Source organism: Danio aesculapii, chromosome 11 (assembly GCF_903798145.1).
Source record: "Danio aesculapii chromosome 11, fDanAes4.1, whole genome shotgun sequence".
NCBI classification, from domain to species: Eukaryota; Metazoa; Chordata; class Actinopteri; order Cypriniformes; family Danionidae; genus Danio; species Danio aesculapii.
This window is the reverse complement of record NC_079445.1, coordinates 11,548,726-11,570,920: the sequence shown is the minus strand read 5'-3', so window position 1 is coordinate 11,570,920 and position 22,195 is coordinate 11,548,726. Positions and strand designations below refer to the sequence as shown.

General features: G+C 34.6%; 1 protein-coding gene across 15 annotated transcripts in view; it reads right to left on the bottom strand.

Annotated features, from left to right (window-relative positions):
• adgrl2a (adhesion G protein-coupled receptor L2a) overlaps window positions 1–22,195 on the bottom strand; it is a 192,496-nt gene that overhangs the window by 32,150 nt on the left and 138,151 nt on the right. For 13 of the 15 annotated variants that reach the window (XR_008838502.1, XR_008838503.1, XR_008838504.1 and 10 more), the window contains exons 9-16: window positions 21,661–21,699; window positions 18,794–18,977; window positions 16,236–16,358; window positions 15,464–15,669; window positions 14,568–14,741; window positions 10,863–11,072; window positions 6,664–6,884; window positions 4,018–4,084 (exon numbers count right to left, since the gene is read on the bottom strand). Coding sequence is in view for 12 of the 15 variants with exons in the window: in XM_056467668.1 (XP_056323643.1) it covers window positions 4,018–4,084; window positions 6,664–6,884; window positions 10,863–11,072; window positions 14,568–14,741; window positions 15,464–15,669; window positions 16,236–16,358; window positions 18,794–18,977; window positions 21,661–21,699 (1,224 nt within the window). In the remaining 3 variants the exon portion in view is untranslated. The remainder of the gene's footprint in view (window positions 1–4,017; window positions 4,085–6,663; window positions 6,885–10,862; window positions 11,073–14,567; window positions 14,742–15,463; window positions 15,670–16,235; window positions 16,359–18,793; window positions 18,978–21,660; window positions 21,700–22,195) is intronic. The other 2 variants (XM_056467665.1, XM_056467667.1) reach the window with 1 other exon arrangement.

Below are 22,195 nucleotides of genomic sequence, written 5' to 3'. Positions count from 1 at the left end.
CTGAGTTGAGCACCCTATTGGTGGAAAAAGGTACTAGATTAGCCTTGAAATTCACTGAGTTCTACATCACAGCAGCAACGGGCATAAGGATGCTGAAAATAGATGTAGAATAATGAGAACCACAATGGGCTTCAACTAATTGAACAGGATCGCACCATTCTTTCCCTCTGCACAGCGAAATGGGTGAAACTCTGAATAATGAGACTCGCTCTGGCTCTCTCATTGACAAGGACAAAGCCAGTCTGCTGAGAATCAAGGGTCAAAGGTCAGGGAAAACCTTGGTCTCGCGTTCCCCTGAGAGGCTCTGGTCTTTGTGCTTTATCTAGCATTGTCAAGCAGCCTGAGGACTACGAGCCCTGCTTGCTGTCCGAGCAGAGCATGCAACAATAAATCAGCTTCATAAAGGGTCACAAGCTTCCTGCCGCTGATGACTGGAACGTGTATTCTGATTATCAGCAACACCACAAACACATACATCACGTCTCACGCAGCGCTGCGGCGATTAAACCAGCAGATCTCAAGGTTTGTGGGACTTTCTCTAAAAGCAGCTGCAAGAATATGCTTTGTTTGCAGTATCTCGAAGACTGTCAGCCTTTTTGTCCAGCTGAGTGACGTTATTTTACAATGTAAAAATAACCGAAAATTTACACTTTGATTTATTTGTTTATTTGGTGATTCTTGGACTTTTTTGTTTGTTTGATTATGCTTCTGATTTGCATTATGGGAACTTGATCTTATTCTTCATCAACTTTTGAAAAACAACTTTTTTTATTATATATTGTCTGGGTTGTAAAATTAAATTATAAAAACCTGGTAACAAACTGCTATTACAGTTTTCTGTTAATTTATGGACTACATGCAATTTTTTTCCTGCACAAACTATTTTTCAAACCACAAAAGAGTCACCAAAAGTTAGGTAATTTGAGGGTGACAAGTAAAAACAGACTTTCAAAAATTGTTCATCTGTCTCAAAAGACTTTGGGCACAAATCTTAACAGTATAGGACACGTGTATGAGGTGAGAGTCATAAAGAGGGTAATGTCCATTTTAGCAGATGAGAACCACACACTTTAATCAAAGTTTTGCCTCCTGCAATAAGGCAGAATGTATACTTAGGGCGCACTCACACTATGCTGTTCAAACCATGCCCAGGTGCTTTTCCCGATTCATTTGAGAAGTGTTAGTGCTCTAAATCGGGCTCAGGTGCGGTTCAGTTGTCTGGCCCTGGCCCCTGTTGGAAGAAGTGTTCACTTGGGCTTTGGCGCGGTATGCTTGTAGAGTAAGTGCAAAGCGTGCCTGAGCCCGAAACTGAAGACAAGACGTCACTTTTAGGGGAGTGTTTCATATGGATTTATTAATCATTCTTCATTTTCAATGAATGCAAACTGTCGTAGTTTATTAAATACCCAAACCCCTCACTGAATGTAAGCTGCACCTTCAGGAAACCTCTTAATACCTGCAGCACAAGGACTCTTATGATAATTTATGAGTGTCAAAAGTGGTGGATCTGTTTGGCAAAGTGTTTGACTGTGTGTCACTGCATCCCAAATGACTAAAATAGTACAAAACGACATAACTAAAGCAATGTCCACTGTGCTGATATTTGCAATAATTTGTTCCAACTGCAGTTGGGTTACTTAACAAGCTTTAAGTTGTATGTTTTATTGTTTTTTTGCTTTGTTTTTTACTTATCATGATTAATTTTATTTTTTACTGTTACTTCTATGTTGTCGAGTGTGACCTGTTGCTGTTAACTGTCGGCTATTGCTGTAAACCTAATTGCCCTTCTGGGACAATAAAGACATTCCAATTCTAAAAAAAGTCACTCAGTGTGAAGAGTTTCAACATCAAAATTTGACAGAGCAAAGATAAGGTCCTATAATACAATTAATAACTGTAAATAAACAGAAATAAAATGTGATTCACAAAATATAAAAACGGTAAATGTTTTTTTTTACAGTGTACAAATATTATTAACGCTTTAAAAGTGTTTATGTTCTCAGATTAATCATTAAAATGCAACACTAAATGTAAATGTAAATTCATAGTGTATCCATAATAATGGCAAACAACAATTTCTGGTGTCATATTGACAGTTGAAGTAAGAATTATTAGCCCCCCTTTGAATTTTTTTTTCTCTTTTTTAAGTATTTCCCAAATGATGTTTAACAGAGCAAGGAAATTTTCACAGTATGTCTGATAATATTTTTTCTTCTGGAGAAAGTCTTATTTGTTTCATTTTGGCTAGAATAAAAAAAAATTAAGGTCAAAATTATTAGCCGCTTTAAGCTATTTTTTTATTCAATAGTCTACAGAACAAACCATCGGTATACATTATAAAAATCTTCATTTACCAGAAATTGGGGAAAAAAGATTCAACTGGACTTTAAGTGTGTGTGTGTGTGTATATATATATATATATATATATATATATATATATATATATATATATATATATATATATATATATATATATATATATATATATATATACAGTTCAAATTTAGAATCTGAATTATTAGCCCCACTCTTTATTTTTTCCCCAATTTCTGTTTAACGGAGAGAAGATTTTTTTTCAACACATTTCTAAACATAATAGTTTTAATAACTCATTTCTAATAACTGATTTATTTTATCTTAAAAACATTATAATATAATTAATAATATTAATTAATAATAATTTTGACCTTAAAATGGTTCTTAAACATTTAAAACTGCTTTAATTCTAGCCAAAATAAAAAATAAGACATTCTCCAGAAGAAAAAATAGTTTGAGACATACTGTGAAAATTTCCTTGGTCTGTTAAACATCATTTGGGAAATATATATATATAAAAAATTCAAAGGGGGTTTAGTAATTCTGACTTCAACTGTATATATATATATATATATATATATATATATATATATATATATATATATATATATATATATATATATATTATATATATATATATATATTATATTTACACTATATGCTTAGGAAGACATGACACATAACTAATTATAAAACATGAAATAACTGCTTGTTTGTTTGTTTATTATTAGTAAGTATATATTAGTTAGTATATTATTTACTTAGTAGATCTTCCGCTTCTACTGCAGCACAAACCAATGTTTGAACCATTTATGTGCTTCTAAATCTATTTTCAGCTAAAACTTAAATGTCTTTTCAATAAAAAGTGCTTCCATCACTGTTCGCCCTGGCAGGAAGATCACCTGGTCTGTTTATACAACCATAAAGCATATTATAGAGTCAAAACAATAGTTTTTTTTTTTCATCCAGAGATTAGAGGGCAAACACACAGCCAGACATATGTCAATGCCACCTGCTAGTCTTTCCATCATGCAGACTGTCTCTATCTTTGCCCCTCTCTCAGGCCTACTTCCTTTTAACCTCCCGACTCTAATCTCTTATTTTGCAAATAACAGCATGATACAGCTGTGTCAGTCCTGTGTGTATTCTGCCCGACATCTCATGGTAAACACTGGCTATCTATTTAAAAAGTTGAATTATGAATATACGCATTTTGACTTGATTTTCGAATTCTTGCTTTTTTTCCATATGCATCCCGAGGGGCTGTCTCGACCCCATATCTTGAAACCACCCTGCCGAGTATCATTTGAAGATGATGCTGTGCTGTAATGCCACACTGAAAAGCTGCATCATATCAAAACGATCCCTTAGAAAAAAAGAAAGAAAAAAAAAAAACTTAAGAGCAGCATTTCCGAACCTCTCTGTGGGCTGCATCGACTGGGTCTGCCTAGACTGAACCGATCTAAGCAGAAATCGATGAGCTGCAATCTGTTGAATAAGACTCAAGAAACAAAGGCCGCTCAATGTTTTTGCACGGGAGGATTCTGTCAATTACTCTTTGAACTGAGAGACACGTTCTTGCAGTGCACAGAAATATTCTTGTTCTTTCACCTGACAAATGCAGCATTCAATCCCACACACATGTACATGTCATATACAATCTTTAACCGGTAATAAAAGGTCAAAAGATGCTGAACATACCATAATAATGAAGGTGACGGGTCCAATGAAACTCCAGATAAAGTGATTGTCCATCCTGAGCCAGCATCTGCATTGACGGAATACTCACAGTTAAAGAAATGCAACAAGGCAGATTGCAGAAAGTATGTAACCATTGCAATTTTGTTATTTAAGGCAAAAAACTTGCTTTGCAAAATGTTCTGTGTTCACACACACAAGCGTTTATAAGCTAAATAGGCTATTTCATATCATTAACAAAATCCTTCAAAAAACAAATCAAGCCATGTAATTACATGTCCAAAAGAAAAACTGCAATCATGGCTTTATTTTTCAGACCCTTTGAGCACCAGAGTTGCCTCTGGCATAACAAAAGCAACACCAATGGTAATTCTGCTTTTAGCTGATTTATTAATATATTTCAGAAAAAAATTAAAAATGTATTGTGTCAGAAAATAAATCAGTCCTGTATGCACAACATTCAATAAAAACATTAATAAAAAATCTGTAGATACCCAGCAGAAACACAATGCCATAAGACATTAATATTAGCTCAGATTTAGGTTGTGATGTCAGGGGACCAAAATTCAGAGTCTAGACAGCATCTGGACAGGTTAGGTTGTGTTTGAAAGTGACCAAAATCCAACGATGAGCCAACATCTTAAACCAACGTCATATTGACGTCAAATACTGACATTTATTCGTCAGGAATGGCAAATAAAATTTAACGTCTGATAGACATAGTGGTAACATCCACACAAGCTACACTGTAAAAAAATGCAGGGTTCCACATAATTCATTCATGTTGACCCAACACAAATCAATTAAGTTAACTTAACACTTTTAACAAATTTAATTTGACTGAACATAAAAAAATTAGGTTGTCCCAATGAAATTAGCTTATTTTAATTACGTAGTTTGAACAAGCAAAAAAAAAAAAAAACTTTTTTGAGTGTGTAACACTATTAGACGTTGATATTTGGTTGATTTTAGTTTGTGTTGGAAAGTGACCAAAATCCAACATCAAGCCAACATTTTAAACCAATGTCATATTGATGTCAATTACTGACATTTATTCGTCAGGTGAGGCAATTAAAATCTGATAGACGTCATGGTGGTAACGTCCACACAACTTCATGCTGTAACATCATTAGACGTTGATATTTGGTTGTTTTAGGTTGTAGGTTGGACATTAACGTCAGCCTGGCATTGGGTTCTGATGTAAACTCGATTTTCATTTCCTGACGTCATGTATTCTGACGTCATGTTGACATCCTGTGCCTGCTGTGAAGTTACCAATATTTTACCAATTGAAAACCATGAATCACAGCCTGGTCATCTGAGATTTTGTTACGATAAAAGCTATGCTCATGGTATTTTGGTAGCATTACAGCATACACTGTAAAAAAATATTTGTAAATTATTAGTTTTTCAAATTCCAGCTTTTGAATTGCATAATTTGAAATAGTTACTTTTATTGACATTTTTATTAGAAGTTATATATTGTCTTGGCTGGTCTTGTAAATTATGGTACAAAAACCAGGTACTTCTGTTATGTTATGAACTTAATTATTTATACATTATTTCTTATAGGATATATTGTTTCAAACTGCTAAAATGTCAATGAAAGTCACTTTGTTAAACTGCACAGTGGAATTTTCAACAATAAAAGTTGACAGAGCAGAGATCAAGATCCCCTTATGCAATTCATAACTGTAAACAAACAGAAAATGGAGAATAAAAACAACTTTTAATTAACATATATTTTTATCTATCTTTGTTATTTGCTTTTGGCATCTAAAAGTGACTTATGGTGTCAGAATTAACAAGCAAGCCCTTGCATCATGGTTTGTGCTGTTATCTGACATATCAAGTAATGTAATAAACCATGAAATCAAATAGTTTTTTTAAATTCATGCATTTGGAGAGAGATTATTTTGGGTCTTTGATTTACGATTTTGCACCTTAAGTATGAGCATTCATATAAGAGATGCTTTGCTTTGCAAACCCTGCCAGCAAACATGCACACAGAGGACTCTGTATCTGTTACCGAGACAGTTTTGTGTGGGTTCTGTTGCAGAGCTTTTCTATGGGTGGATTCTGCATTAGTTTATTAAACGCTGCTCAAAGACAGTAATTTCCTGTAACAGATCCAGTTTCTCTAGAGTGCGACTTCCAGCAGAAATCACTGATCATATAAATTGTCAATGCTGCAGCTCTCTCACAAACCGTACACTCATCTGAGACAAACGCATCGCTTTCATACCAATATAAACATACCTAAAGCAGATTTCGGAGCTCAATATTAAAAGACAGTGACGTGGCGTGAAGCTGCCACACTTCCACCTGTTTATGTGTTATAAGGAGCAACCCAAGAGCCCATGCCGGGCTGAAGCACTACCATTAATCTGCGTAAAAGCCTCTTTCTCATGCGGCCCTCGTCTCCGTTAGAGAGCATTTACAAACAACAGGTCACCAGAGACTCTTTGAACAAAAGACACTAACGCATGCAGCCCTGCCTGGAAACCACATTTTGTACTGTAAGGCAGCCTCTGAAGACTTGCTGTGTGTGTTTATGTGTGTGTGCTGTACCTATGGAACCGATAAGATTTGTGGTACACTTCTATAGACAGAAAAAAAAGAAGGGAAATCAAAGAAACGTTTACTTACGCTTTCTTGGTCCCGTAGCTCCTGAAGTCTACAGCAGCAGACACTCCCACAACCACAGCGGGGAGAAGGTATCCTGCCATGTAGAAATATTTTCTGCGTGAATATTCACTCTCAAAGACCTCCACCAGCATCAGATACAGCTGAACTCCTTCCAGACACATCCAGGCAAAGGACGCCAAAAAGAAGTAATGCAGTATCCCGGCAATTATGGAGCAGGCCAACTGTGGGAGGAAAAAAGACAGTAGTGTCAGAGAAAAATAAACTGCAAAATCGAGTTTAAAAATGTATATGCTATACTGTTATTTTATTTATTTATTTATTTATTTATTTATTTATTCATTCATTCATTTTCTTTTCGGCTTAGTCAATTTATTAATCTGGGGTCGCCACAGCGGAATGAACCGCCAACTTATCCAGCATTTGTTTTACGTAGCGGATGCGCTTCCAGCTGCAACCCATCTATGGGTAATTATTTATTTATCTATTTATTTATTTATTTATTTATTTATTTATTTATTTATTTATTTATTTATTTATTTATTTATTTATTTGATTTTATTTTTTGTTTATTTATTTTAATTAATTCATTTATTTTAATTTATTCATTCATTCATCCCTTCAATCATTAAATTAAAATAAAATAAAATAAGTTAAATTAGAACATTTTCAACAAAAGTTATGTGTTTCTCTGTACATAAATAAAATAAGCAAAAGATATAAGTAATATTCTAAATTAATTTTCATTGTTTAAACATTATTTGAACATTTGTTATTTATATGAAATTCTGTGGACCCCTCTGACCCCATCCATTCAAGCTAATGCATGCTTTTTTTATTAATTTATTTATTTTATTAAAATTTTTAAAATAATTTTTTTAAATTAATTAATTTATTTTTATTCATAAATTAAAAATTTTAATAATTAAATTAAATTAAATTAAACTTTATTTTTTAGAACATTTCCAACCAAAGTGGATTTTGAATGATGGCTTTTTAAGGTTTTTTCAAATTTAAGCCTCACAAAGGATAAATAAAAGATATAAGTATTATTAATAATTTATTTTATTATAAATTAATCTTCATTGTTTAAACATTACATTTATTATTTATGTGAAATACTATCGTCTCTAGATGAAGACATAATGCATGTTTGTTTATTTATTTATTTATTTATTTATTTATTTAATTTAATTTAATTTAATTTAATTTAATTTAATTTAACTTAACTTAACTTAACTTAACTTAACTTAATTTAATTTAATTTAATTTAATTTAATTTAATTTAATTTAATTTAATTTAATTTAATTTAATTTAATTTAATTTAATTTCTTTAGAACATTTCCAACAGAAGTTCTGTTGTGATGCTCTGTGGATGTTCAAGGATGGCTTTTTAAGGCTTTCAGCAATGTAATGACATGCATTTCCTATTAAGTAAGTACCGAGGACAGTTAAACAGCAATCAATTTTAAGCCTCAAAAAGGATAAATAAAAGATATTATTATAAATAAATTTTCATTGTTTGAACATTACATTCATTATTTATGTGAAATATTGTGAACCCGTCTCTAGATGAAAACATCCATTCAAGATAATGAATGTTTGCTTGTTTATTTATTTATTTTTTATTTATTTATTTATTTATTCATTCAAGAGTTTATTTATTAATTCGTTCGTTCGTTTATTTAATAATTTATTCATTCATGTATTTATGTATTCAAGTATTTATTTATTTATTTATTTATTTATTTATTTATTCGTTTGTTTGTTCGTTCATTCGTTCTTTTATTTATTTATTTATTTTTATTTATTTATTTATTTATTTTATTTTTATTTATTTATCACATATTTTTTTAAATAACATTTTGAACACTGTTTTGATTTAATGGGTCTAAAAACGCCAGGTAGTTTATTCCTCAAACATGTAGCCAAAAGTTTACAGAGTTGAAAACTCCCTCCTAATTAATAGCTTTGGCTAGGCCTTTTAATTCCGGTGAAGACAAATCTTAATGCTACACCATAAAACGAAAGTCTAGAGAATTGTTTTTGGCAACAGTTTGAGGAGGGCCTTTTTCTGTTCCAGCATGATAATGCCTCTTGTGTACAAAGTGAGGTCTGTAAAGAAATGGTTTACTGGTGTGGAAGAACTTGACTGGCCTATACAAAGCCCAGACCTGAATCCCACTGAACACATTTGAGATGAACTGGAACAATGAGCCAGGCCCCATCGCTGATGCGTTTTTCTTTCTGAATGGGAGAAAATCCCCACAGCTATGTTCCAGTGAAAAGCCTTACCAGAAAAGTGGAAGCTGTTATGACAGCAGAGGGAGGACCAATTATCTATTAACACCATTGTTAAAGAAATGCTGTAGAAAGGAATGCTTTCCAAACATATATGGGGCAATCATCACATTTTTTTTTTATATCAACTGGGTTTAATCAGCAATTAATGCTTGTCATTTTCGCCCTCATAATAAATCTGTGTGTTTTTCTGACCCGGAACAGATAAATGAAATGATTTATTATTATTATTATTATTATATATGTTGTTTTTGTTGTTGTCACCATCGTTGACCTTTACTTTAGCTATTCCTCAAAAAATATTTATTTATTTATTTATTTATTTAGTTATTTATTTATTTATTTATTTATTTAATTCATCAATTGTAATAGTTTATAGTTTAGCAGATTTAATAAATTAAGACTGTTTTGATGTGAAAATTATTATTATTTATTAATTATAAAAAAAACATTGTTTGAAAAAAAAGGCTATTCAGGTTTAAACAGACCTGTAATGCAAATACATTTTACTGATTTATTTATTTTTTTAATGATTTTAAATGCTCTTTATCTGTTTATTTAATATTTTTTGTATTCTACGTTGACATAAGATACAGAAAGAGAAAAGCAATTTATACATTTAAATACATATTTACAAACTGAATGCGGGATCATTTCTAAGATGTACACAATTATCTTGTCAAAGGATAACTCTCATAACATTAAAGCTATCAGGGCCTGGAAAGAGGAACTTGAGTTTGAAGAGGACTACTGGAGTGCAGTATTAGACAACGTGCGCACCTCCGCTTCGTGCGCTAGACTCAGTTTCATACAATTTAAAACGATTCACAGAGCTCGTCTCAAAGGGGCAAACTTTCTAAAATAAATCCAAATGTTTCAGATGTGTGTGATAATTGTAAACTTTCACCATGTAACCTTGGTCATATTTGTTCAACCTTGTATTTTATTCCAAGTTGCAAAACTATTGGATTGTGGCTTTTGCATTTCTTCTCACTAGGCGCAGAATACTGTTGTCTTGGACCTCCCGAAAACCCCCCTCTATTTCATTGTGGCTCAAAGATTTGTTCTTTTTAAAACTTGAGCAAACTAAACACAATATTAGAGGTAGAGGAGAACAGTTTTTTGAAAAAATGACAACAATTTATTGCATTCTTTAATAATTAAAAAACCTTAGATGTGGATTGAGTGAAGGTATACAGTTGAAGTCAGAATTATTAGCCCCCCATTTATTTTTTTCCCCATTTTCAGTTCAACAGAGAGCAGATTTCTTCAAAACATTTCTAAACATAATAGTTTTAATAACTCATTTCTAATAACAGATTTATTTTATCTTTGACATGATGACAGTAAATAATATTTGACTAGATACTTTTTAAGACACTTCTATACAGCTTAAAGGGACATTTAAAAGCTTAACTAGGTTAATTAGGTTAACTGGCATGATAGGGTAATTAGGCAAGTTATTGGATAATGATGGTTTGTTCTGTAGACAATCAAAAAAAAATTGCCTAAAGGAGCTAATAATTTTGTTATTATTATTATTATTATTAAATATATTTTTTTTAATTTCAGATGTTGATTTTTGTTGGGGCTACATAGGATTATATATGGTGTGTGTGTTGTTGTAAAATGTAAAATGCTATTTGCAAGAATAAAAATTCCATGACAAAAAACATTTATAACATATAACATTAACATTAAACATATAACATTTTCTGTTAATAAATTCCTGTCAGGAAGTATCAATTTACCAATGTCAAAAAAGCCTGAAAAATCTATAATTATGTCAAAATGCGGCTAGAATTCATTCAAATGCCCTTCACAAATTTGGCTTGGATATTGTAGACATGTCTCTAGACATTTCCCAAAGAAGCATATCATGCATTTAAAGTAATGTTACCTTAGGTTCTGTCATGTCGATTCCGATGAGGAAGATGAGCTCAGCTATGAAAAGATTGATGCACAGGTTCTTGTGGATTGTGTTCCTGTCACTTTGCAGTCCACGGAAAAAACAGAAGGTGAAGATGCTCATGGCCAGGCAGATGAGGGATACTACAATACCCACACGACTGATAACACTCAGCAACAGCTCCTGGACTTTGTCGGCACCCTGAGAATCAAATGAACAGAGACGGAAAGGAAACATTTAGATTATGATTGCATTTACTACATGAGTAATGTCTAGAGGACATCTAATGGCAAACAGAACAGAATGGAAAACGTTTTCTTTTGAAATAAAAATAGTTGGTGGCTAGTATATGGTATGTATTAGAGCTGCATGATATTGGAAAAATTCTGACATTACAATGTTATACTTTTTTACGATACATATATTGTGATGTACTGTATCTACAATTTCACCAAATTATTGGATAGCACTATTTGGAAAGAATTTATAGTAACACTATATTTTAACATTCACTTCTCGCTATTAGCAAACCATTACTGTAACTTTTGCTTCAATATACTAACTCCTAATCTGCTCCTTATTAATAGATATTGAGGTAGTTTAAGTATTGGGTTAGGGTTGTGGAATAAGATCATGCTAAGTATTTAGTTTATAAATAAGCAGCCAATATCTCAATAACATGCATGCTAATAAGTAATTTAATAGTGAGCATTGGTCCCTAAAATGTTACAAAATGTATTAATTTTGCTTTATTGGGATGATTCTGTAGAGAAGTGAATGATGATACATAAAATTTAATAAACAAATTACAAGCATAGATAAATAGAATAATGCATCCTTTGTGGTTTTGTATGTATGTAAAAAATCAGACTGCAAAGTCTTTATTGTAAAAATGATTCAATAAAATATACAAAGGGTCTTGTGCCTAAATACTTAAATATTTCTCAGGCCTTAAAAACATGCAAACTGCAAAATTCCACTTTTGCTCAAATATAAACTTAAATCAACATTGCATATCTTTGCTATGTGACTATTGCAGATGCATACATTGCGATATCATTGGTGAAGAACTGATGAAACCAGTGTTGGATGCAATTAGTAACAAAGTAACTAGTTACTGTAATTAGATTACTTTTCCACAAAAATATAAGGCTATACTTTTCTGTTTTTTAGGTACTTACTTGTAATGTACTTGCTTAAATACGGCACATAAGTTACTGTACAGTTATGAATAAATCAATACAGAGATACAGACCAATTAATTTTATTTTTCAGCTAAAGAAGGTTTCATTTATCAAGAAGATTGAAGAAGTCTGAAGTTTATGAAGTTTATAAATAGGGTATGTATGAAATATTTTCATTGCTTTTAAATGTATTGTGTTTTGATACATGGGGTTTATTGTTCTTTAAGTGTTACATTTAATAAAGCTAAAAGGTTTTGTTTGGCTCAAATCTAAAGAAGGAAAAGACTTTAATTTCTATGCATTGAGATTCATTTATAGTGTGTTTATGTGATGGATTTTCAGACATAGTAATTAAAATGCAATTTGATAAAAAAAAATAATAATAATGTAATTAGTAATTAATTAAACTTAAGCCCCGGTCAGGTCACATGATTTATATTGTCGGTTACGAAAGTCACTTTAGCAGATCACAAAATCACAACTTGTTGTGGGTAACGAATGTACCAGACTACACGTTCCTTCACGATCAGTCATCCTGTGACGTCTACGACGAGTGTTATTTCCCAAAGCAGTCACAAGTGTTGCTATAACAATATTTCTTATCTTAATTTCAATGTTTTTTTTTTATAAATTTTTTTTATCTTATGTCAATCTTAATAAACACTGATGATGACTAGGCTACATTAATTAAGGGCATTCATTATGACATGATACTGTATATTTCCTTTTTGTTCATTCATTCATTTTCTTTTTGGTTTAGTCTTTATATTAATCCGGGGTCACCACAGCAGAATGAACCGCCAACTTATCCAGCACAAGTTTTATGCAGCTGATGACCTTCCAGCTGCAACCCATCTCTGGGAAACATCCATACACACTCATTCACACTCATACATTATGAACAATTTAGCCTACTCAATTTACCTATACCACATGGGTTTGGACTGTGGGGGAAACCGGAGCACCCGGAGAAAACCCACACGAACGCAAGGAGAACATGCAAACTCCACACAGAACCGCCAACTGACCCAGCCGAGGCTCGAACCAGCGACCTTCTTGCTGTGAAGCGATAGCACTACCTACTGCGCCACTGTGTCGCATTTCTTTTGAATCCAAATATATATTTTCAATCAATGGGTTGCTTATTAAACAATCCGTCAACTGAACTTGCTGCGAGTGAGACGAAGGAAATGAAAGCACATCAGCAGCAAGGAAAAATCAGACACTAAAGACATAATCTTTAAAATAATGACATATTAAAAAAATTTGCAAATATATGACAGAGGTTTGTGATACAACAATTACAGTGAAGCATTAATTATATCCTTATTTTCCATGGAGTGAAACAAATCATCTACCCACACAGCTGAGTAGTGGACAGGCACAAACAAAAATATAATTCATATTTTTGGAGGGGAAATAATATATTTTTTAAACAAATTTCTTTGGTATAATTTGTATCTTAATTTTAATATATTTTTTTGTTTGTCAGTTATCTACTAGATATAAACAAGAATAATGAATAAAATCTGAGATGACGTGCTTCAAGCGGCAAAGCTCAAACTGGTTTGTTAAATAAAATAAAATCTAGACTTAATAAAATAAAGTGAAATATTCAGAGAAACTTATAATAAACATTTAATTTTTAATGACAAAATCAACCATTTGTTAATGAGTTTCAATTTTATTAGTTTAATCAAGTAATTTGAATAAGCAAGACAGGCTTTTACAATGTATTAGCAGCACTGAACATGTTTCCAGATCACCTCAGAAGAACGAACTCTGTCAAAAGGATGAGTGAACTGAGAAACTATATTTGTGCCAGTCTGTCAAATAAAATTGCTTAAAACAACTTTAATATTTTAGAGAAAGTAGTTCAAGTTTGTATAATCAATGATTGATCTTATCCACCTGTGACCCACCAATAATTAAATATGCAGTCTATTTTGAACTATGCCACATTAAACGAGAAGAAACAATTGAATCTTTTGTCACAACACCCATTTGTCATTTACGACTCCCCACGGCAACCTACGTCAAGGAAATTGTTCCAAAATCGTGACAAAACCGCGTGATCTGACCAGGGCTTTACCCATCACCATACACTCAAAAAATGACTTTTGCTGCTTGTTCAAACTACTTACTTAAAATTAGTTGAAACAAAACAATTATTCTGTGTTTGTTGGGAGAACTTAATTGTTATAGGTTCAATCCACTTAATTTTTTTAATATTATTTAGACAACATGAAGTAATTCTGTGGAACCCAGCAATTTTTACAGAGTATACAACTAATCTTTAAACAGGGACAACCCGCGTAACTGTTTTCACATGAATAAAATTTGATTAACTATATTAGTAAACTCCGAACCCTTAAATAGGCTAATGAACAGTATCAATTTGTATCGTTTGGCTTAGAGAAGCAGACGAGAGTTGGCTCTGTCTATTATAACAGCTGGGTTTCACAGTAACGCATGGACAAAAGCTTAAATATTTATGAAGATCGCATCTTACCAGCAGCTCTCGATGAGCCATGAGCACGGCAAAGTTGGTGAGATGACTACAGGAGCATGTGGTGTGACTTTTATTGGCGTGGATGAGTTTGCAGCCCTGAGTGGACCAGTATCCCATCATGGTTCTCTCAGAGTAGTTCCAGAATGAGCAGTTGGAGTTATAGTAATGCTGCATCTGTAATCGACGGCAGGAGACAGAAAGATTCCTCATGAGTTAGCAGATCATAATCAATTGATATTTAGTAGCCGTCCCTCCGATAATGGCAGCAGCGCATGAGAAACGGCATTGTAATTCCCTCTGACTGTTGGCATTCATTCTTGGGCAAATGATACACCGGCCATATCAAACACTCTTTTGAATGCGCAGTGTGTGTTCTCCCATAAACGACCAAAGAATCTAATAAGGTTAAATGAGTGCGAAATCTTGCACGGGACCATTGATTATATGAGGTGCTAACAGGGGGCAGAATGGTTTGAAGGCATGTCTGTGGAAATCACACAATTACTTTGATAGAGAGCAAAAATCAAGCCGGGTCTCCTCTGGGAATGCTCCTGACACTTTAAAAGAGAGCGCGATGATAATTGGTCCTCTGGTAATTTCATCCTGCATTGTATAGCTAATCTGGGAGTTAATTTTCCACTCCAAAAAAAGGAAATTGCATCATTTACATCCTAATGTCGACAAACGAATTAGTTTTCATTAAGAATTTGGTCTAGGCTGGTAATAATCATTGGTTTAGACTTTGTTAATTTCCTGTTCGATGGCTTAAATAAACCCCTCTGTGACCTTGTAGGGTGTTTGAATTGAGACTGCTTTTATTTTCCCTTTATTTGCCGTCTTGCTTTGCTATCCCGCTGCTTTTACGATCGCTTTGTTTGTTTATTGCTTGCACTCACGTCGATGTGCTCCAGGGTGAAAATCACAGGCTCCGATATAAATACACGACTGGATTCTTTGTTTATTGATGCAGCGATGACGTCAGAATTCACAGCCACCGAGAGGTTGCGTCCGTTGACCTCCTGGCTGAGTTTCATTGTTGCGTTCTCCGTGCTTAGAAACTGCCCCAGGTTCTTATAAAGAGCGAAAACCAACTTGGCAACACCTGCAAAGCACAAAATTGCAAAACTTACTTCTCATTACTGTCTATTATGTCAGTGAGCCTCACAAAAACTGTCAAGAACACCTCTGGGTTTTAGTTCACGCCAAATTAATGGAGAAAAAATACAAAATTATGTTCTGCGCAAATGAAAATGAAGCCTATTAAGAAAAAGACATTTTGACAATCATGACAATTCCCATTGTGTCTTGTTATCATGTACATTTAATAAAAAAAGAAAGTGTTTCTTAGTATGTTTGCAATCATGTTATGCTTGATTTGCTGGTGAATTATTCCTAAGCAGTACAATCCCACATATACACATATACATCCACCAAAAGTTTTAACTTCAGCACCAACTGACCTAGCAACAGACCCAGATGTGTTTGTGGAAAACAACATATGCTGAGCATTATGTTCACATCTATGTTCAGATTCTTCCTTGACCATGAGATCAGTTCTATCTCCATAGTGACCGGCACAATCTTACATGTTCTTACTCTCAATGGATTTGATACTAATGCGGTACAATGACTTTACATGAGTGTGTTTGTGAGTGGGCTGGAGCGTACCATTACGACTGTTGAGTTTCACCGTATTGGAAGACAATTGGATAGAAATACCACCCCTGCCACTCTGGGGAAACCTGAAATCTTGAACCTGCCCATCTGTGCTCAGCACGTAAACATCCAGAACTGCAGAGAGAAATCAGATGTTTCACATTGTTAGTTCACCAAGCAGAAAGACGAGATGGAATAAGGGGCGGGAGGAGGGGGGTAAGGGGTATTCGCTGAGAATGAATTACGGTTTATTTGCATGCACTATCTGCGTCGTTTGATTCACTAAAGGAAATATTCAAATCGGACAGCAGTGAAAACACACCCACAAAATCTGTGCTCGACACAATTTGCATAACGTTGAAAATTCGAAGCAATAGGCTGTAGTTTGCTAGTGGTTCAATTGGCTTATATTACACTCTTCTCTGCTTTATCTGATGAATAAGTTTTAACATGATCAACAAACACAGTTTCACCAGTAAATTAATTTTCTAAATACAGAACTATGTATAATGAGTATAATTTACATGGAAAACAAGTGTATTTGCATTCAAAATAATCACTTTAAATTATGGTGCAAAGTAAGTCAAATAAATAAATAAATGATTTTACTTAACAATATTTGAACTTTTTACTATGAACAGAAAAGGCTTTTTTGCCTTTACTTCATAAAGGTCCTGCAGTGTGGTAAATGAATAGAGCAAGAAGATTCCATGTCGAGCCCCAATTAATATGGGGTCGTAAAAACTGCATGCACAACAGTACTGAAGGAATTAGGAAAGTGCTGTTTAAAATAGTGTAGGATGGAATTTAAAATGTTACACTGCAGGTTTGCCAATATCCCAAAGGTACAGTGCATACGGAAAATATTCATAGCGCTTCACTTTTCCTACATTTTTTATGTTACAGCCTTATTGCAAAATGGATTAAATTAATTTATTTATTTAAGATTCTACACACAGCACCCCATAATGACCATGTGAAAAAATACTTTTTTTTAATTGTTGGGAATTTATTAAAAATAAAAAACCTGAAAAATCACATGTACATAAGTATTCATAGCCTTTGCCGTGAAGCTCTAAATTGAGCTCAGGTACATTCTGTTTCCACTAATCATTCTGGAGATGTTTCAGCAGCTTAACTGGAGTTCACCTGTGGTAAATCAGTTGATTGGACATGATTTGAAAAGCCATACACCTGTCTATTTAAGGTCCCAGGGTTGACAGTAAATGTCAAAGCACAAACCAAGCATGAAGACATGCTTTCTTCATGTAGATGTAGTCTGTAGACCTCAGAGACAGGATTGTCTCAAAGCAAAAGGCTGGGGAAAGGTTACAAAAAAATTTCTGCTGCTCTGAAAGTTCCAATCAGCACAGTGGCCACCATCATCCGTAAGTGGAAGATGTTTGGAACCACCAGGATTCTTCCTAGAGCTGGCCGGCCATCTAAGCTAAGTGATCGGGGGAGAAACGTCTTAGTCAGGGAGGTGATCAATAACCCGATGATCACTCTGTCTGGAGAACCTTACAGAAGGACAACCATGTGTGTAGCAATCCACCAACCAGGCCTGTGAGTGGCCAAACGAAAACCCCAAATGTTGCCAAATTTGCCAAAAGGCATCTGAAGGACTCTGAGACCATTTGAAACAAATTTCTCGGGTCTGATAGAACTAAAATTTAACTCTTTGGAGGCCAGGCATTACGTTTGGAGAAAACCAGGCACCACTCATCACCAGGTTACTACCATCGCTACAGTGAATCATGGTGGTGGCAGCATCATGGTGAGGGGATGTTTTTCAGCAGCAGAAACTGGAAGACTAGTCAGGATAGAGGGAAAGATGAATGCAGCAATGTACAGAGACATCCCAAATAAAAACCTGCCTCAGAGTTCTCTTGACCTTAAACTGGGTTGACAGCTCATCTTTCAGCAGGACAATAACTCAAAGAACACCACCAAAATATCAATAGAGTGGCTTCACAACAACTTGGTGAATGTCCTTGAGTGGCCCAGCCAGAGACCAGATCTAAATCCTATTGAACATCTCTGGAGAGATTTAAAAAATGGCTGTACACTGTTGCTTCCAATCCAACCTGATAGATCTTCAGGGGGTACTGCAAAGAGGAATGGGCAAAAACTCCCAAGGACAGGTGTGCCAAGCTTGTGGCATCATATTCAAAAAGACTTGAGGTTGTAATTGCTGCATCAACAAAGTTCTTAGCAAAGGCTGTGAATACTTATGTACATGTGATTTTTCAGGTTTTTATTTTTAATACATATGCAACAATTAAATTTTTTTTTTCACATGGTCATCATGGGGAATTGTGTGTAGAGGAAGTAAATGAATTTAATCCATTTTGGAATAAAACTGTAACAAAAAATGTGGAAAAAGTGAAGCGCTATCTATACTTTCCGCATGCACTGTATTTCTCTGCCATCTACCTTATGTGTTAGATGCCATTGCAATACAATTCCACAGCTAAAGCAGGTTTGAAAACTCAAAGTTATCAGCTGCGGAATAAGCTACAGTATTTATGTTGTCAGTTCTATTAGTTCTGTGCATCGCTCATACTCACTTATATTACTGGCTGGTACTTTCACAATGGCCGGTTCCATTAAATTGTCAGCAAGGACAAAGGCTCCTTCCTCCAGGGTGTCCAGTAACATGGTTGCGGCGTGCGTCTGCTCCGTGGTATTCATATCTCGCCACGATTTCAGAGCCTCCGGTCTGAGGAGGTTGTCGACTGTATCCACGATAGCCTGCAGCCCAATGAGACGCTTGTGTCAGCACTAACCACTGTAGTAAGGTCAAATGTCAAAGCCTTGACTTTATCAGCAGCTGTCTGCCCGTGCCCGAATGAAAGCAAACATGCACACTTTGTTTTAGGTCGTTATCAGGTGACACACATAAAAAAAACAAGGCTGCAGAAATGAGCCTGACATGCTCTGTTAGTCTGAAGAGTGCAGTATTGAATGTCAAAGGCTCTTCAAGTACGTAAACAGACACATGTGAGGTAAAGAAAGACAGCTGTTTGTGATGCCTTATAAATGCAAATGTCCATTAGGATAAAGACACCACTGTTTTGGGTCGTCAGAGCTGAAGGCACAGATCACTATTTTCAAAGTTTACCCATTTGATTCTGTCTTGAAAATATGCTTCCCTACATAGAAGTCTGATGTTTGGCAATATATGCAAAGTACATACACAAAATACAAGTTAATATACGAATATCACATTTATAAAATATACACTCACCGGCCACTTTATTAGGTACACCTTACTACTATCGGGTTGGACCCCCTTTTGCCTTCAGAACTGGCCTTAATCATTTGTGGCATAGATTCAACAAGGTACTGGAAATATTCCTCAGAGATTTTAGTCCATATTGACATGATAGCATCCCGCAGTTGCTCCAGACTTGTCAGCTGCGCATCTATGATGGGAATCTCCCATTTCACCACATCCCAAAGGTGCTTTATTGGATTGAGATCTGGTGACTCTGGAGGCCATTTGAGTACAGGGAACTCATTGTCATATTCAAGAAACCAGCCTGAGATGATTTGCTCTTTATGACATGGTATCCTGCTGGAAGTAACCATCAGAAGATGGGTACACTGTAATCATAAAGGGATGGACATACTCAGGTAGGCTGTGGTGTTGACACAATTCTCAGTTGGTACTAATGGCCCCAAAGTGTGTCAAGAAAATATCCACCAAACCATTACACCACCACCACCAGCCTGAATCATTGACACAAGGCAGGATGGATCCATGCTTTCATGTTGTTGATGCCAAATTCTAACTGTACTATCTAATTGTCGCAGCAGAAATCAAGACTAATCAGACCAGGCAACGTTTTTCCAATCTTCTATTGTCGAATTTTCGTGAGCCTGTGCGAATTGTAGCCTCAGTTTCCTGTTTTTAGTTGACAGGAGTGGCACCCAGTGCCACGTGTTGTGTGGACGTGTTGTGCGTTCAGAGATGCTCTTCTGCATACCTCAGTGGTAACGAGTGGTTATTTGAGTTACTGTTGTTGTTCTATTAGCTTGAACCACTCTGGCCATTCTCCTCTGACCTCTGGCATCAAGGCATTTGATGGTTGTGCGTGAAAATCCCAGTTGATCAGCAGTTTCTGAAATACTCAGACCAGCCCTTCTGGCACCAGCCACCATTCTATGTTCAAAGTCACTTAAATCACCTTTCTTCCGCATTCTGGAGCTCAATTTGAACTGCAGCAGATCATCGTGACCATGTCTATATGCCTAAATGGATTGAGTTGCTGCCATGTGATATATATATGTATGTATATATATGTATGTATATATATATATATATATATATATATGTGTGTGTGTGTGTGTGTGTGTGTGTGTGTGTGTGTGTGTGTGAGCAGCCATTTCTGCTATATTTTTAAATATATGTTGCATATACTGTACTACATATGTAATTTGCATATATTACTATGTATCACATTTTTAAAAGAGTCACAAATATAAAATAAAGAACATTTAAACACTGTTAAATAATCTCCAAAATTCAGTACTTAAGCAGGATTGTTGAAAATGTTAAATGACATTATTTTAGATCTACTTTGACTGGTAATAATTAAATAGCTTCCTCAAATGTTTGATTAAATTATACCAAAACATTTTACATTACACACTAGCAGTCTCATGCTATTCAGTCAAAGCTGCAGCACACACACACCTCCAGACTAAAATATTGACTCATGTCGCCTACTTAGATAATTATTGTTCGTCCAATTGGTTTTCCAGCTCTGACTCATATAATAATAAACTACATTTTACAGCTGTAATATTCCACATTTTATATGTGATATCCTTGATGCTGAGTAATTTTTCTCCTCTACACCTAATTAAAAAAAAAAAAGAATAAAAAGATGATACATGCAGCTTCACAGTCAGGAGTTTCACAATCATTGATTTGTGTTTCCAGAACAGAGTTATGCATTCAGTCATACTCTTTTGTTGGTTTCTTTGGTCTAAAATCTTTGGACAGCTCAAGATGTTGCGGCTAAACCAATTATGTATTTAATGCATCAGAAATTGGCATCTACCCTGTACAACCAAAAAGATCAATTTGAGCGCAACAACAACAACACATGCATCGCCAACCTGCAAATCGAGCAACAAATATTAACACATGACTTTAACAAGAAAGAAACTGAAAAAAATACAAATAAATAAAAAACAGACCACCAACAATCACATAAAAAGTGTGAATTGGGCATAAAAATTGCAGCCACATAATTTCCAATCCACTGAAATATCGAACCTCCAGAAATGAGGACACTGGCGGAGTGAAATGCTGTGGCGACAGTGAGAATGAAGGGAGACAGGACCATGCTGAGGATAAAGAGCAGAGAAAAAAAAAGACGTGGAAGTACAGAAACAAGACTATAGTAGCGTAGCACAGATATACCTTCATATATGCCCTGCACGTCCTTTCTCGCTTTTGAAGCTTTTTTTTTATTTGAGAGAGGACACACACAAGAACAAAAACAGACCAAAGAAACACAGTTAGAAAGGTTGATGGTGTACTAATGAGTTCTCCAATCCAAAAGAACTTCAGAAACACAGTTAGCAGTTGGAACTGCTTTGATGAAATCACGTGACCAATGAATGTTTGGGTGTTTAGCCAAAAAAAATAAATAAATTCACAAGTGCTTTTAAAATAAATTCAAAATAAAATCAATAACTCATTAACCATCTGTAATATGCAAATGAAACATACAAAATATGCACACAAGGATCAGGGCTGGGAATTGGAGTTCATATTTACATTTAGTCATTTAGCAGAGACTTTTATCCAAGGTGAGTTGGAAGCATGAATTTACAGAAGGGGTTGAGTTTGGATAAGGTTGTAGGATAGTAAAAAGGAAAGGTTAATAACAGTGGTTAAGGAAGGGATTTCGGACAGGAAATTGGATACTGTGTTAAGGCTAAAGGTTGGGATC